The 15,588-nt window shown below is 35.3% G+C and overlaps 1 protein-coding gene across 2 annotated transcripts in view; it reads left to right on the plus strand.

Moving 5' to 3' along the window:
* The window catches only part of LOC126917081 (uncharacterized), a 524,956-nt gene that overhangs the window by 491,057 nt on the left and 18,311 nt on the right, over positions 1 to 15,588 (plus strand). For both annotated transcript variants that reach the window (XM_050723533.1, XM_050723532.1), the window contains exon 3: positions 15,054 to 15,174. In XM_050723533.1, the coding sequence (XP_050579490.1) occupies positions 15,054 to 15,174 (121 nt within the window). The remainder of the gene's footprint in view (positions 1 to 15,053; positions 15,175 to 15,588) is intronic.

Below are 15,588 nucleotides of genomic sequence, written 5' to 3' on the forward strand. Positions count from 1 at the left end.
AATCTTTACAAACATAGAACAAAACATACATAACGCGACATCTATCTCCCACACAACGATTACATAGATCCGTACAAATATTGTACAATAATTGGCATCCCTATTGGCAGCATTCGGTATCAAAGACACATTTATCTAACTTGGAACGAGTGAAAGAAAATGAAGCTAAAGAACGTACTATCAAACCTACGCGACGTACCTCCGTGCACCGGATAACCCTAAGGATCAGCGGAAAGCCCAAGTATTGACCATAACTGGATTCCTGTTTCGCCGTTCGAGACTTATACGAGTCGCGGTCGATGGCGTCGACCGATGATGCCAGTGATACGCTGGTGATCCAGCCGTGGATCCAGCACATAGGCCGGCAACTTAACACACTCCAACTGAACATGTGGAACCCGGGGAGGGGCCGCTGAACAGGATTACGAAGGCAGAGGCCTCAACTGAACAGTGGGGCCCACCCCTGTGGAGGGGCCGCTGAACAGGATTACGAAGGCATGATCTTCAACTGAACAGTGGGGCCCACCCCCGCGGGCCCGAACAGGATTACGGAGGACGTGAAGTTGCGGGTCCCTGACCGAGTACCGAAGTACCAATCGGTCAGGACTGCAGATCCACGACTGAATCCCCAACAGATTCGCAAACATCACCGGCGCGACGACAACTCCCGCGATCCGATGCGAACGTCGAGCAGTCGTCGAGCAGTCACCAAGACTGAGGTGTGCTTGAGCCGCCTTACGAATCCGAAGAGTTGTCCAGTGCACGTTGACCCGCACGTACCCGGAATACGCACGAGCGAATACGTCACGCGACAGTTTGAAACAACTGAGCGATCGCGAACCGACAAATCGCGAGTACAATTTTTCGTTCCAAGATGGATAAGTATCGTTGTACAGAATGAGCTCACAATGCACTTAACATAGGTATCTATCTTACGATTAATTAAGGCTAAAAAGCACGCATTCCACGGTGTCCCCCGGTTTTCCCGCGGTGTGCAACGGTGTTCCACGTTGTCCCACGGTGTCCAACGTTGTCCAACGTTGTCCAACGTCGTCCAACGTCGTCCAACGTCGTCCAACGTCGTCCAACGTCGTCCAACGTCGTCCAACGTCGTCCAACGTCGTCCAACGTCGTCCAACGGTGTCCAACGGTGTCCAACGGTGTCCAACGGTGTCCAACGGTGTCCAACGGTGTCCAACGGTGTCCAACGGTGTCCAACGGTGTCCAACGGTGTCCAACGGTGTCCAACGGTGTCCAACGTCGTCCAACGTCGTCCAACGTCGTCCAACGGTGTCCAACGTTGTCCAACGTCGTCCAACGTCGTCCAACGGTGTCCAACGATGTCCAACGATGTCCAACGGTGTCCAACGATGTCCAACGATGTCCAACGGTGTCCAGCGATGTCCAACGGTGTCCCACGATGTCCCACGTTGCAGTCCAGTCCAGATCATCCAAAATTCTTTTGGCGGCATTTGGTGATCCACACTGGACCAATGGTGTCCCACGTTGCAGTCCAGTGTAGATCATCCAAAATTCTTTTGGCGGCATTTGGTGATCCACACTGGACCAATGGTGTCCCACGTTGCAGTCCAGTGTAGATCATCCAAAATTCTTTTGGCGGCATTTGGTGATCCACACTGGACCAATGGTGTCCCACGTTGCAGTCCAGTGTAGATCATCCAAAATTCTTTTGGCGGCATTTGGTGATCCACACTGGACCAATGTTGTCCCACGTTGCAGTCCAGTGTAGATCATCCAAAATTCTTTTAGCGGCATTTGGTGATCCACACTGGACCAATGGTGTCCCACGTTGCAGTCCAGTGTAGATCATCCAAAATTCTTTTGGCGGCATTTGGTGATCCACACTGGACCAATGGTGTCCCACGGTGCAGTCCAGTGTAGATCATCCAAAATTCTTTTGGCGGCTTTTGGAGATCCACACTGGACCAATGGTGTCCCACGTTGCAGTCCAGTCCAGATCATCCAAAATTCTTTTGGCGGCATTTGGTGATCCACACTGGACCAATGTTGTCCCACGTTGCAGTCCAGTGTAGATCATCCAAAATTCTTTTGGCGGCATTTGGTGATCCACACTGGACCAATGGTGTCCCACGTTGCAGTCCAGTCCAGATCATCCAAAATTCTTTTGGCGGCATTTGGTGATCCACACTGGACCAATGTTGTCCCACGTTGCAGTCCAGTGTAGATCATCCAAAATTCTTTTGGCGGCATTTGGTGATCCACACTGGACCAATGGTGTCCCACGTTGCAGTCCAGTGTAGATCATCCAAAATTCTTTTGGCGGCTTTTGGAGATCCACACTGGACCAATGGTGTCCCACGTTGCAGTCCAGTATAGATCATCCAAAATTCTTTTCGCGGCATTTGGAGATCCACATTGAACCAATGGTGTCCCACGTTGCAGTCCAGTGTAGATCATCCAAAATTCTTTTCGCGTTTTTTGGTGATCTACGCTGGACCAACGGTGTTCTACGGTTTCCAGCGGCGTCCCACGGTGTCCAACGGCGTCCCACGGTGTCCAATGTCGTCCCACGTTGCAGTCCAGTTTAGATTATCCAAAATTCTCTTCGTGGCTTTTCGTAATCCAAAGTGGACTGTATTAGCGTGATTCTGAGCTTGGTATCGAATTATTGTGCAATGTTTGTACTTATCGATGTAGTCGTTTTCTAAAAATTAATCAACTGATTAATCTGCGAAAACAATTACATCGATCAGTACAAACATTGTACAATAATTCGCAACCGTACTGGCAACATTCGGTATCAATGATACATATGTCTAACTTGGAACCACAGAAAGGAAATGAAAGTACTGACACTGTATATACAATTTAGAGTCTTAGAATCTAGAGACATACGACTCGTTGTACTAAACTTATGAAGATATCGAAAAGTTATATACTCCAACGTGACCGCAATATGCTTCTTTTAAAAATGGGAAAACGGGAAGAAGCCTGAACAATCAGACGATGGAAGAAAAATCATTTGGGCATCTAGCATACATATTTAATATGCTATGAAATGTTCATATATGTAACTGAAACGTATTTTCTGTAAATTGATAAATCTGAAACAAACTCATTTACTGGATTTGGTATATGGAAGAAACAGACATCTTTAAAACGAGAACATTTTATGAAACACTTTATGAAAAATAAACTATTAATAATGGTCAATTATAGATCAAATTACTATTGATTAAATTTTAGCAAATATAGGGAATCGTGTGTATCTTTTAATCGAAACTAGGGTTACGTTGGAAACAAGAATTTTTAGTAATTGAATTTAAACTGAATTAAAAATGGAAAAGTTCATTTGGAATAACTAAGATGAGAGAAACCCCGGTTATTATACAATCACTTGCTTTATCTTTTAACTTTTAACAGTATCTGTTATTTTCTACAACAACATAGTGATTTGCAACATAATAAAACGAAAGGTATGCGCATAAGTCATTTTTTGCAGAATTTTTGCGTCAAATGTGACGATGTCTTTGTTTCGTGACGAAACTTTTGTTTCCTGCAAATGAAATTCGAATATTTATAAAATTCTACATTACTGTTAAAAGATTGAAGTGAAAATATCGCGGTCGAAAAAATTCTAAAAGTTATGGTTCTAAGAACGAACAATCACCAGCACTAATTCCAATTGCAATGAATTAAATTTTAAAAAATATTTCAAGCCTTCATAGCAACATTAAGATATTTCGTTATGATACTTTGTTGCGTATGAAATCGCTCACAATTTCATACATGTAAATATATATATATATATTATACATTCCTAATAAAGTTCTGTATTTTAGCAGTCATGGTAACGTTAACGCTGACAAAGGAATATGTCTTATAGCAGTATTTTCAGTAATAAACGTAGTAATAAGGGGCGCATTAATAAGGGGCGCTGAAAAAGAAACAAAGCAGTAGCCAGAAGGGCTACTAAAATTCGATCGTCTTCCACTCTATATAAACCCGATCAACACGCCGAGAGTGGAACTGAATATTCTTGTTTCGCAACGCTAATTTACTACTCATATTTATGAAGCAGAAAATTCTCAAAATCAAACGCGACGAGTGCTTCGTTATATCTGCAATATCAATTAATCTACCATTAAAAAAAAAAAAAAAGAAAAATCTGAAAATTCCCGATATCTGATACGCAACGCTAATAAGTATAAATCTACGCACTCGTATTTAAGCAATACGCAACACTAATAGCGAGAGATCGCAGTGCAACCATTTAAGAGGTTGCGGACGAACGATCACACTTGTACAGCTCTTGCAGCTGTGCGTGTGATCCAGGAACAGTGTCCGACAAATACAGTCGGAGGGTTTGGGCAGTTTGTGAACGCAACTCTACTTAACAAAACGCGATCATTCATTATCGCAACGCTAACAGGAAAAATAAGTAGAACTCGCGATGGAACAATGTCGCAACGCTAATTCTTAAAGTGAATTTAATGAAAATTACTATTTACTATTTGAAAAAGCTACTTTAAATATCCTAATATTGCTACTTAAACAGAAAAACAGAAAAAATTCTAAAAATTGCAAAAGACAATCGCGATATCGTAATTCGCAACTCTAAAACAAACGCGATTATCATTTTATCGCAACTCTAATTCAAACCGTAATCATTCTCTCGTCACACTAATGAAAAGTAACAATACTATTTCGTAACTCTAATACAACCCGTAATTAACTTGTCGCAACACTAATAAGAAAAATCGCGATTTGCCCAATGGGACGATGGACCGATATATACATCGGCCAAAAAAACAAAGACTACTACTGCTACTACTACTACTACAAATACTAAAAGCGAGCATAGTGACAAAGTAGTAACGATAATGACTTCCCATGCTCCGGATGACCCAGAGGGTGGGGAGCCATTAGTAGTTGCCCTCTTGAGTGACAGTTTGTCGGGCCTCTTCGGCTTATAGCCTCTTCCTTCTTCGGGCGCAATGCCCGCTGAAACTTAAATCTAAGCTCGAGACTTCTAAATCGCAAACAAAAAAAAAAACTTATAAAATAAAAATATAAACCGCGGAAGCTGATGGAAGTGCATATGGACTGACCAACGATCACAGCAGTGATCGTTGCCCACTCGCACGTGCGTGCTCGAGCAATAAACGTTCGTTTCGAGCCCATTCGCGACCGCGACCGCGAAATTCGAAAAATCGAAAGGCAAAACCAGAGACGAGAGCATGCTCTACTCGTGCCAGTTTCACCGTCGATTTTTCAAATAAATTTCCAGAAACAGGTTGGTCACGCGAAAACGCGCCTACCCGACCAGAGACTGTGCCAACCTGCCCGGTCCTACCTACTTATAATTAACAGACATACCAGAAAGTATGCTACCTATCCTACCTAGCGCTATATTTAAAAATGGCAAAACAGGCACACCAACACACTCGCTCCACGGTTCTCACACAAACGCCCGGGCGCAAAGGTCCTACACTAGAGAGGACGTCCCGGGACGCCTCCGACACCCGAGCTTAACATATCATGCACGCTCTAAGGTACGTACCTTTTTCCTGAAATCGACTGACGAAGGCTAGTGACCATTGCGTAATACGTGATAAAACACGTCTGAGGAAATTATATTTTTAAAATAGATATAAGTAAACTTGGAATTATAATTGCGATTGATAGCGATATTAAGAGTATGAGTACACTTAGTCGCGTGGATGATATTATCAGAAATTCTAATTGTATCGAGACGTAAATTGAATCGATATATGTCTCGACATTTTTAATATTTGAAGTTTTAAGGAATGAGAAAAAGCGACGCAATTCCACGACCTAACAACACACACACATAATGTGGAAAATACGTCGTGCACGATACACTAACGCATGGTCAGTCGCTGAGAAATTATTACATTACTTAATTCTAGGTCATCGTGCCCAATGTCTTTCTCCCATTCAAGTAGCACCTGGGCACGTGAATGAGATCCTGACAATGGGCACGGAAAGGGTTAAACCTGAAAATCCTGATCTAAAAAGATGATTAGTTTGTGTAATTTTTATTTAACGGACTAACGTTCTTTGCTGCTTCTTTCTGATTAACTCTATTTTATTAATTTAATACTAACTAAGTAATTCTACTTTATTAATTTAATAAATCGGAAGAAAATTTTAATATTGCAGAAAAGATAGCGTTAATTGAAAAAGACTGAGACTCGATCAAATGGAATAATTGACTCTAAATATATTAGTAAGAAAGAAATAATCTCAGGCGAACTCTTTATCAAAGCAAATACTCGAAAATATAAAAGCAGTGTTCAAAATTATTGCTTTGATTAAAAATTCTGCCTGTCGCGAAGTGTCTTCTTGCACGTAAAATTTCACACATTTTCGTACGGAAAAAATGAATTTTAACTCATATTTTAAGTTCTAGCCGAAGTGAAATAAACGAACGTGACTTAAGATTGTCACGATCAATTCATTGCTTAAGATCAAGTATATTCATGTCATACAGATATATTCGTGTAGATATTTGCCATTTGCAAATGGCAAATATCTACAATATTATTATTATGAATATTAACATGCATATTTATAACTAACACGAATATATTCTCAAGTGTATATGTTAAAACTAATTATTATAATCGCGATGTGCGAGAAGACCTATCCTAAACTAATAAATTTCAAAAAATGAGTGTTACTACTCACGGGTATAAGAAATACCCGCGGTCACTATGCTCGCAAAAAAATTCTACGTAATACAACCGATCACCCGTGCCGATTCGGACCTTTCATCCTACGACATGATTGAGTGACCGGAGGAACAGAAATGCATGCGACTCACCGTTCGAAGCGGAGAAACAAAGGACGTATCGTGGATGCTGCGCCACCCCAGCGAATATCATCAGGAACTGTGTAGGGTCCAGTGGTGGAAATGGAGATTGCGAAAAATCTGTTACAGAACAAAACACGATGAGTGATTGCTGATTATTTAAAAAGTTGGAGATAACGAAAAATGAAAGTTTATTAACTTTAGTAACTTTGGTAATAATAAAGATTGAAATTCTAATAAACTTTGATAAGTGTAAAAACTGAAACTCTAATATGAAAGTTTAAAATCTAAAAATTAAGAATCTAAAGATTTCTGAAATATGTTAGTCGTTTGTTTCATAATTCGGTATTAAGATTTTAATAATTATTTTATTTTAATGAAAGAATAACCTGAGAAAATACTAATCTCCTAAATTTTCAATCAAATTGTATTTCTTAATTGATAGTGATCAAAGGAAAATATACAGAATATACATAATTGAAGTACAATGTGTAAAGATAATTACATTTTTGGCTTTTTAGCCACTGTTAAAACATTCCCAAAGAAGACGAAGAAGTTGAAGCAGTGATATATCTATAACAAAACATAAGATATCATTAATATCGTTAATATATAATAAAAAACTTGAAACTTTAGCAATAATAAAGACTAAACTCTAATAAATATGTAAATTGGAAATCTAATATAAAAATTTGAGAACAAATATTCAGTGATTTTTTATGAGTATCAGACAGTTTTATTGTACTTTAATGTTAAGACTTTAAGACTTTATTTCAATTAAAAAGGACATTTACAGCTTTCTAAATCATCGATCATTTTAATTTTGTAATTAACGATATTTCAAACAAAATATACTAAATAGAACAAATTGAAATACAATATATAAAACTACTTACATTCTTGAGCTCCTGGAGAGGCTTTATCCTCTTGAGGGAGGCACTGACTCTAATACCGGAAACGAATATTCAAAAAAATAAATATATAAAAAAAGAAAAATAAAAGACTACGTTACCGCGACCGCTTAAATTATGATCGGCGAACAATAACTCTAATATCGCGTACAAATTTGATTGATAAAATTTTATTATTTTCGCGTGTGATTATTCGATCGAATTTGATCAAAACTATCGTGATTTTAAAATATTGAAAAGAAACTATTGCGTGGCAAACACTGACTCTACAACCGCATTGCGCGCGGTCACAAATATTTCCTGAAAATAAAGCAGTTTAAGGGTGGGGGTGGGGGGGGGGGGTGGAAAAGAAGCGAAACGTTGTTTCGACAATTTTCTCCTTTTTCCTATGGAACGTTTATTTAGAAAATACTGCTATTTCTTTACACTTAAAAATTATTATTAAGAAACTGGAACAAGTATGAAACTATAAGTTGAAAATTGTGAGATATTTCTCGATAGCAAACAAATGCTTATGAACACCGTGAATGCAATGCAATCGTTTTCAAGAATTATACTGTTCGCAATTAGAATATATACTGTGAATTTTCGTTATTAGAATACGAAATATACATTGCACTAATACACTATAGTCGCGTGTTATAAATATTGGAAAATATTTGCAAGAATTCAAAAGTTCGCCACTAAATATGTTTAAAGAATACTTGTTTCGAGGTATTTGAATCTAACTGTTACTATGTTGCAAGTTTATGACGTTAACTGTAGCAAATTCACGTAATACAACAAAAAAAAATTGAATTCTATAAGTGAATTATTGAGATATAACTCAATTTGAAACAATAAAATAACTTATTAAAAATTCGTTTGAAATAAGAGAATGATCTCATATATCGGAAATAGAACAATAATTTATTTAACCGAACCTATTGAAACTACATACACAATTTCGTGTTCTGAAAAAGGGACATTCGAGTCATTCTTCTAAACTGTTTAACATTCTATTTTCGCGGCTCAAAACTTTTGAATATATCGAAAAGTTATAAACTCTAACATGACCGCAATAATTTTCTCTTAAAAATGGGAAACTAAGAAGAAGCCCGAACAAACAGACAATGAAAGAAAAATCGCGGCGCGAACTCGTTCGTTCGCGATCTTTCCAAAGAATCAATGGACTTACGCAACGCACTCCCGTGCACAAAATAACCACAAGATTCAATGCAAAAGAAGAATCGATTTTTATACTAGATTCCAAGTCAGATAAGTACCATTATACAGAATGGGCTCAGAATGGATTTGAGAGACAAGACATATCCCACGGTGTCCCACGTTGTCCCACGTTGTCCCACGTTGTCCCACGTTGTCCCACGTTGTCCCACGTTGTCCCACGTTGTCCCACGTTGTCCCACGTTGTCCCACGTTGTCCCACGTTGTCCCACGTTGTCCCACGTTGTCCCACGTTGTCCCACGTTGTCCCACGTTGCCCACGTTGTCCCACGTTGTCCCACGTTGTCCCACGTTGTCCCACGTTGTCCCACGTTGTCCCACGTTGTCCCACGATGTCCAACGGTGTCCCACGGTGTCCAACGTCGTCCAACGGTGTCCAACGGTGTCCCACGGTGTCCAACGTCGTCCAACGGTGTCCAACGGTGTCCCACGGTGCAGCCCAGTCTGGATCATCCAAAATTCTGTTCGCGGCATTTGGAGATCCAAACCGGACTGGTGCGTAGTTCTTAGCTTGGTATCGTTTTCCAAAGATTAATCAACGGATTAATTTTTTGGAAAACGATGCCAATTACCAGGTCTCACCACGAGGAGGTGACTACGCAAGAGACCCGCCCATGGGTTCTTTAACATTACACATCGATCGCGACATTCAACTTATTGGCAGAATGTCGAGTTCCGACTCTATTTGACCATGGGCCTGCGTAAAGAAATAGTTGCTTCGTAACCTAGCTGCGAAACACTTATTGTCTATCCCACGCATCGCTTACATGAATCTTTATAAACGTGGAACAAAGCATACACAAAGCAACTTTCATCTCTCACACAACGATTACATCGATCGGTACAAATATCGTACAATAATTCGCTCAATGTCAGTGACCCAGCACTTGACACACTCCAACTGAAAGGCGGGGTCCGTGGTGGGACCGCTGATCAGAATTAGACAACTCCCGCGATCCGATGCAAACGTCGAGCAGTCGTCGGGCAATCATCAAGATAGAGGTGTCCTTGGGCCGACTTACAAATTCAAAAAGTTGTCCAGTACATGTTGTTGACCCGCCCGCATCCGAAGTACGCGTGTGCGGGATTGAAAAAGCTGAGAGATCGCAAATCAATAAATCACGAGAACAATTTTTCCTGTGTGGCGAACAAGTGATCAAGAGAGAAGATATTTTTATTTTACATTCCAAGATGGATAAGTATCGTTGTACAGAATGGACTCGCAATGCACTTATCATAGTTATCTATCTTACGATTAATTAAGGTGTTCCACGGTGTTCTCGTAGGGGGGTATTAATCCAATCTAGATCGCCAAAACAGATTTGGATGATCTAGACTATATTAAGTAGCTTTTAGCTAGATATCGTTTTTCAAATAGTAATACTCGGTAATATTAATATGTATATTTTCCAATAGCAATCTAATCCTAATATTAAAATTAACGTTACATTAATTTTCTACTATTCAAAATAGTACTTTGTGTATTATTATTTGGAAAACGATACCAATTACCGAATCCCATATACGTAAGAAGTTTTTAAGCATCGAAAACAGAAGATGCAAAATTAATTTATAGCGTGTATTGAAATTTATTAATTAGAACAGGTACAATATATGGATCCATGTAATCATGCTTGAATACTGAACTCATTTCGAAGAAACCAAACCATGCGACTTAGCAATTGTAGTACGCATGAAAGGATAATGAGATCTCGTTGCCTTCGATTAAATTGCACTTGCTTTCTTGATTCCATGAATACGACGTTGATTCCTTGGCCTTGGACATGAAGAACTACATTCCATCTATAGACGCTCGATAGATACACTTTGCATTTAAACTGACTTTATACGAAATAGTTGAATGGAAAATTAAATACTATATTTAAAATTAGAAAACAAAACTGAATAAAAATAAAGTACCATTTCAAAAACTTCAAAGATTTCGTTAATGTTAAATAAAAGGAAATAAATCATTAATTTAATCGCTACGAATTGATTGTATTGATTTAAATGGATAGTAAACTTGCATTCGATTAATGGTATAATTGTTATAAATTAAGAGAACAATTATTTTAAATTAATTGCAGGACATTGTTATATATTATTGATATAATTGTAATAAATTAAGAGTTTAACTGTGAGGAGTTAATAGATCAAATGTTGTAAAATGTTGTTATTGCGATGGCTTAAATGTTATAAAATAATAGTATAAATATTGTGAATTAATGGTTTAAATGTTATAAATTAATGATTTAATGTTATAAATTAATGGTTTAAATGTTATAAACTAATAATTTAAATATTGTGAATTAATAGTTTAAATGTTATAAATCAATAGCTTAAATGTTGTAAATTAATAGCGCAAATGTTATAAATTAATGGCATAAATGTTATGAATTAATAGCGCAGATGTTTAAATTGATAGTTTAAATGTTATAAATTAATAGCGCAAATATTTAAATTTATAGTTTGAATGTTATAAATTAATGGCTTAAATGTTTAAATCGATAGTTTAAATGTTATAAATCATTGGCTTAAATGCTGTAAATTAATGGCTTAAATGTTATAAATTAATGGCTTAAATGTTTAAATTGATAGTTTAAATGTTATAAATTAATGGCTTAAATTAGTGCTTTAAATGTTATAAATTAATAGCGCAAATATTTAAATTTATAGTTTGAATGTTATAAATTAATGGCTTAAATGTTTAAATCGATAGTTTAAATGTTATAAATCATTGGCTTAAATGCTGTAAATTAATGGCTTAAATGTTTAAATCGATAGTTTAAATGTTATAAATCATTGGCTTAAATGCTGTAAATTAATGGCTTAAATGTTATAAATTAGTGCTTTAAATGTTATAAATTAATAGCGCAAATATTTAAATTTATAGTTTAAATGCTATAAATTAATGGCTTAAATGTTATAAATTGATGGCTTAAATGTTTAAATCGATAGTTTAAATGTTATAAATTATTGGCTTATATGCTGTAAATTAATGGCTTAAATGTTATAAATTAATGGCTTAAATGTTTAAGTTGATAGTTTAAATGTTATAAATTAATGGCTTAAATGTTATAAATTAGTGGTTTAAATGTTATAAATCAATGGCTTAAATGTTTAAATTGATAGTTTAAATGTTATAAATTAATGGCTTAAATGTTATAAATTAGTGGTTTAAATGTTATAAATTAATGGCTTAAATGTTATAAATTAATGGCTTAAATGTTATAAATTAGTGCTTTAAATGTTATGAATTAATAGCGCAAATGTTTAAATTGATAGTTTAAATGCTATAAATTAATGGCTTAAATGTTATAAATTGATGGCTTAAATGTTTAAATCGATAGTTTAAATGTTATAAATTATTGGCTTATATGCTGTAAATTAATGGCTTAAATGTTATAAATTAATGACTTAAATGTTTAAGTTGATAGTTTAAATGTTATAAATTAATGGCTTAAATGTTATAAATTAGTGGTTTAAATGTTATAAATTAATGGCTTAAATGTTTAAATTGATAGTTTAAATGTTATAAATTAATGGCTTAAATGTTATAAATTAGTGGTTTAAATGTTATAAATTAATGGCTTAAATGTTATAAATTAGTGGTTTAAATGTTATAAATTAATGGCTTAAATGTTTAAATTGATAGTTTAAATGTTATAAATTAATGGCTTAAATGTTATAAATTAGTGGTTTAAATGTTATAAATTAATGGCTTAAATGTTTAAATTGATAGTTTAAATGTTATAAATTAATGGCTTAAATGTTATAAATTAGTGGTTTAAATGTTATTAATTAATGGCTTAAATGTTTAAATTGATAGCTTAAATGTTATAAATTAGTGACTTAAATGTTATAAATTAATAGCGCAAATGTTTAAATTGATAGTTTAAATGCTATAAATTAATGGTTTAAATGTTACAAATTAATAGCTGAAATGTTTAAATTAATACTTTAAATGTTATAAATTTATGGCTTAAGTGCTATAAGGTAGTAGTTTAAATGTTTTAAATTAATTATTTAAATGTTATAAAGTAATAGTTTAAATATTATAAAATGACAGTTTAAACGTTACAAATTAATAGCTTAAAAGATATAAATTAATTAACGCAAATGTTATAAATTAATAACTTACCTCGTAAAATTGTTCTTCTTCGATCTTCACACTGCGAGAGATGTAACACGAATGAACTCGCGCGCGAGTCTTATGTTACTTATATACCTGATAGCATGCACTTGACAATGTACCGGAATGTCAATCAAACAATAACAATTTACTAACGTCATAAAAATTGATTTTTCCGTTAAAATACAGTCAAAGTTAATATTTATTCGTTTTATTGTATATTAGCACCCCCAATAATCTATTACAACAATCATTTTTATAATTTTGATATTTTTTATCAGCTAAAATTAAACTTACACTTCTGTGATACTAGTTCTTGATTTAGAACTCTGCTAATTTGTATCGAATGCCAGTTTATGATGAAAATAACTGTACCATTATAGTCGAACGTTTACATAAGTATACGTATATATTAATATTAATATATAATATAATATATAATATATAAGTATATATTATAGTAAACGTATACGTAAATAGATGGTACGATTGATGGATCTAGTAATTGCTACGACCCAGATATCTTCGAAACTATAGCAATTATGTAAGAATTTGTCTAACTAGGATAACGCGCACATGGCTACCGAATCATCTTCTACATTAACTGTGACAACCTGAAGCAGTAACTTCTGAAAACAACGTCGAACATAATCATAACTGTATTGAAATGGAAAGATAATATGCACGCCTCGTGAAAGTAACGATTAAAGAATAATAAAATAATATCGCGTTTTTTCTACGAGTCCTACAATTTTATACTATTTTTATATTATATCGTGAATTCAATATTTAATATATAATAACAAACCATCGAAGGAGCGTGTACTTATTAATAAATGATTGGCGCAGGGGAGGAACGGTATAATACATTTTTCTGTCAGAAGAAGGAAAGTTGGATGCATAAGTAAATTGTTGGAAATATTAGGACAAAATAGACCGATAACGAAATTAAAAAATTATTTAACAAAAAAGCTATTAGTATTTAAAAAGGGAGTAAAATGTCACAGAAAAGGTATGTCATATCTTTTTATATTATTCGTTAAAAACGTTTAAAAACGTGCGAAAAGGAAACATTTCCATTTGTCAAGTCATCTAACGATAAGTCCAGCATACAGTATTTTACACAACGATATCAGTTACGAAATAGTAATAAATCAGTTACGAAAATGAAAAACATAGGATTTATTCATCGTAATGTAATACGTTACGGGGAAAATACATAGAGATACATTAAGCGATTTCCGATACGGTTTAAAATATATTCGGAAGCGAACGCGTCTGAATAAAAATTGCAATAAAATAGAGTGTTGTCTATGGAAGGTAAATTTGTTGGACGTGCGACGAATAAAACTTCAAAGTCGCATTTACAACAATAACAGACATAGCTGTTGGCCGCTTTCGAATATGTCTGAATCAGACGAACAATCCGGAAATCATTGTCGAACATTAAGCTTTATCGTCTGTACTGTGTGCACGGTCGAATTTATCTGCCAATTTGTCTTATGCCAATAAGCTCACGGTAGAAAAAATAGATAAAAGCCAGAGAACTGGAAAAATAAGAGTCGACGGTTTAAGGGAGGCAACGGGCTGAATAAATTTCGAAAACAACAAAAACCTTTGTTTTTGTAGAAGATCTGTGAAATCGTAACGGACTCTGAAAATTAAATCTTTAGATGATGCTTCGCACGATATTAAAAATTACTTTTATTCTGGATTAAATTTCTCTATTACCTGTAAAGTCGAAAAGATTGAAACGAGCTATATCGCTATCTTTATTATTTTTTTTTAAGAAAGAAACTTACGATGTTGTCTGTGTAAATGCATGTGAATATAAAATTTAACGGTATAATTCTGTACCTCTTTCCACCTCTTTCCAGTATATTTTTTATTTTTTTTTATAAAGTATTTTAATTAATTGGACCGTAATACTCCATTTATTTAATCGAATAAAACTTGTTTGTTCCAGCAACGGAAGACAAATTCGATCTTACGTATAGAAAGAAGACTATAGATAATAAGGACGGGGTGGAGATAACGTGTATGGCAGAAGGATTATATCCACACCCCACCCTGGATATATCCATCGAGTAAGTACTCCAGCAAGCTTTTCAACCCCTCAACCATGCAGTACGGTAAACTACCTAATTTTCTGATACTTTTAGATCTTGATAAAGACGAACTTCCGCTTCGTTGTTAGCGAATTAAACGTCTGTGCACGAAACAACACGATACGTGTTATCATTTTCGTTAAAAAAAAAAAAAAAAAGAATGAAACTGTAATTTACAATTACTCTCGTCGAAACACATTGAAATGTAAAGCGAAAAAGTAAAAATTATTCTTGGATTTTACACGTGCGCAAAATTCTCATTCTATGGTAAAAGAAATTAATGATTTAACGCGTTACAGAGTATGCTAATGACGAATAAAAGTTCGTGTAAAATAACGAAAGCAACCAGTACGCGTAATAATTGTAAAAGCGTAAGAGCTTTCTGTTAAACGT

This window comes from Bombus affinis, chromosome 6, assembly GCF_024516045.1.
Source record: "Bombus affinis isolate iyBomAffi1 chromosome 6, iyBomAffi1.2, whole genome shotgun sequence".
NCBI classification, from domain to species: Eukaryota; Metazoa; Arthropoda; class Insecta; order Hymenoptera; family Apidae; genus Bombus; species Bombus affinis.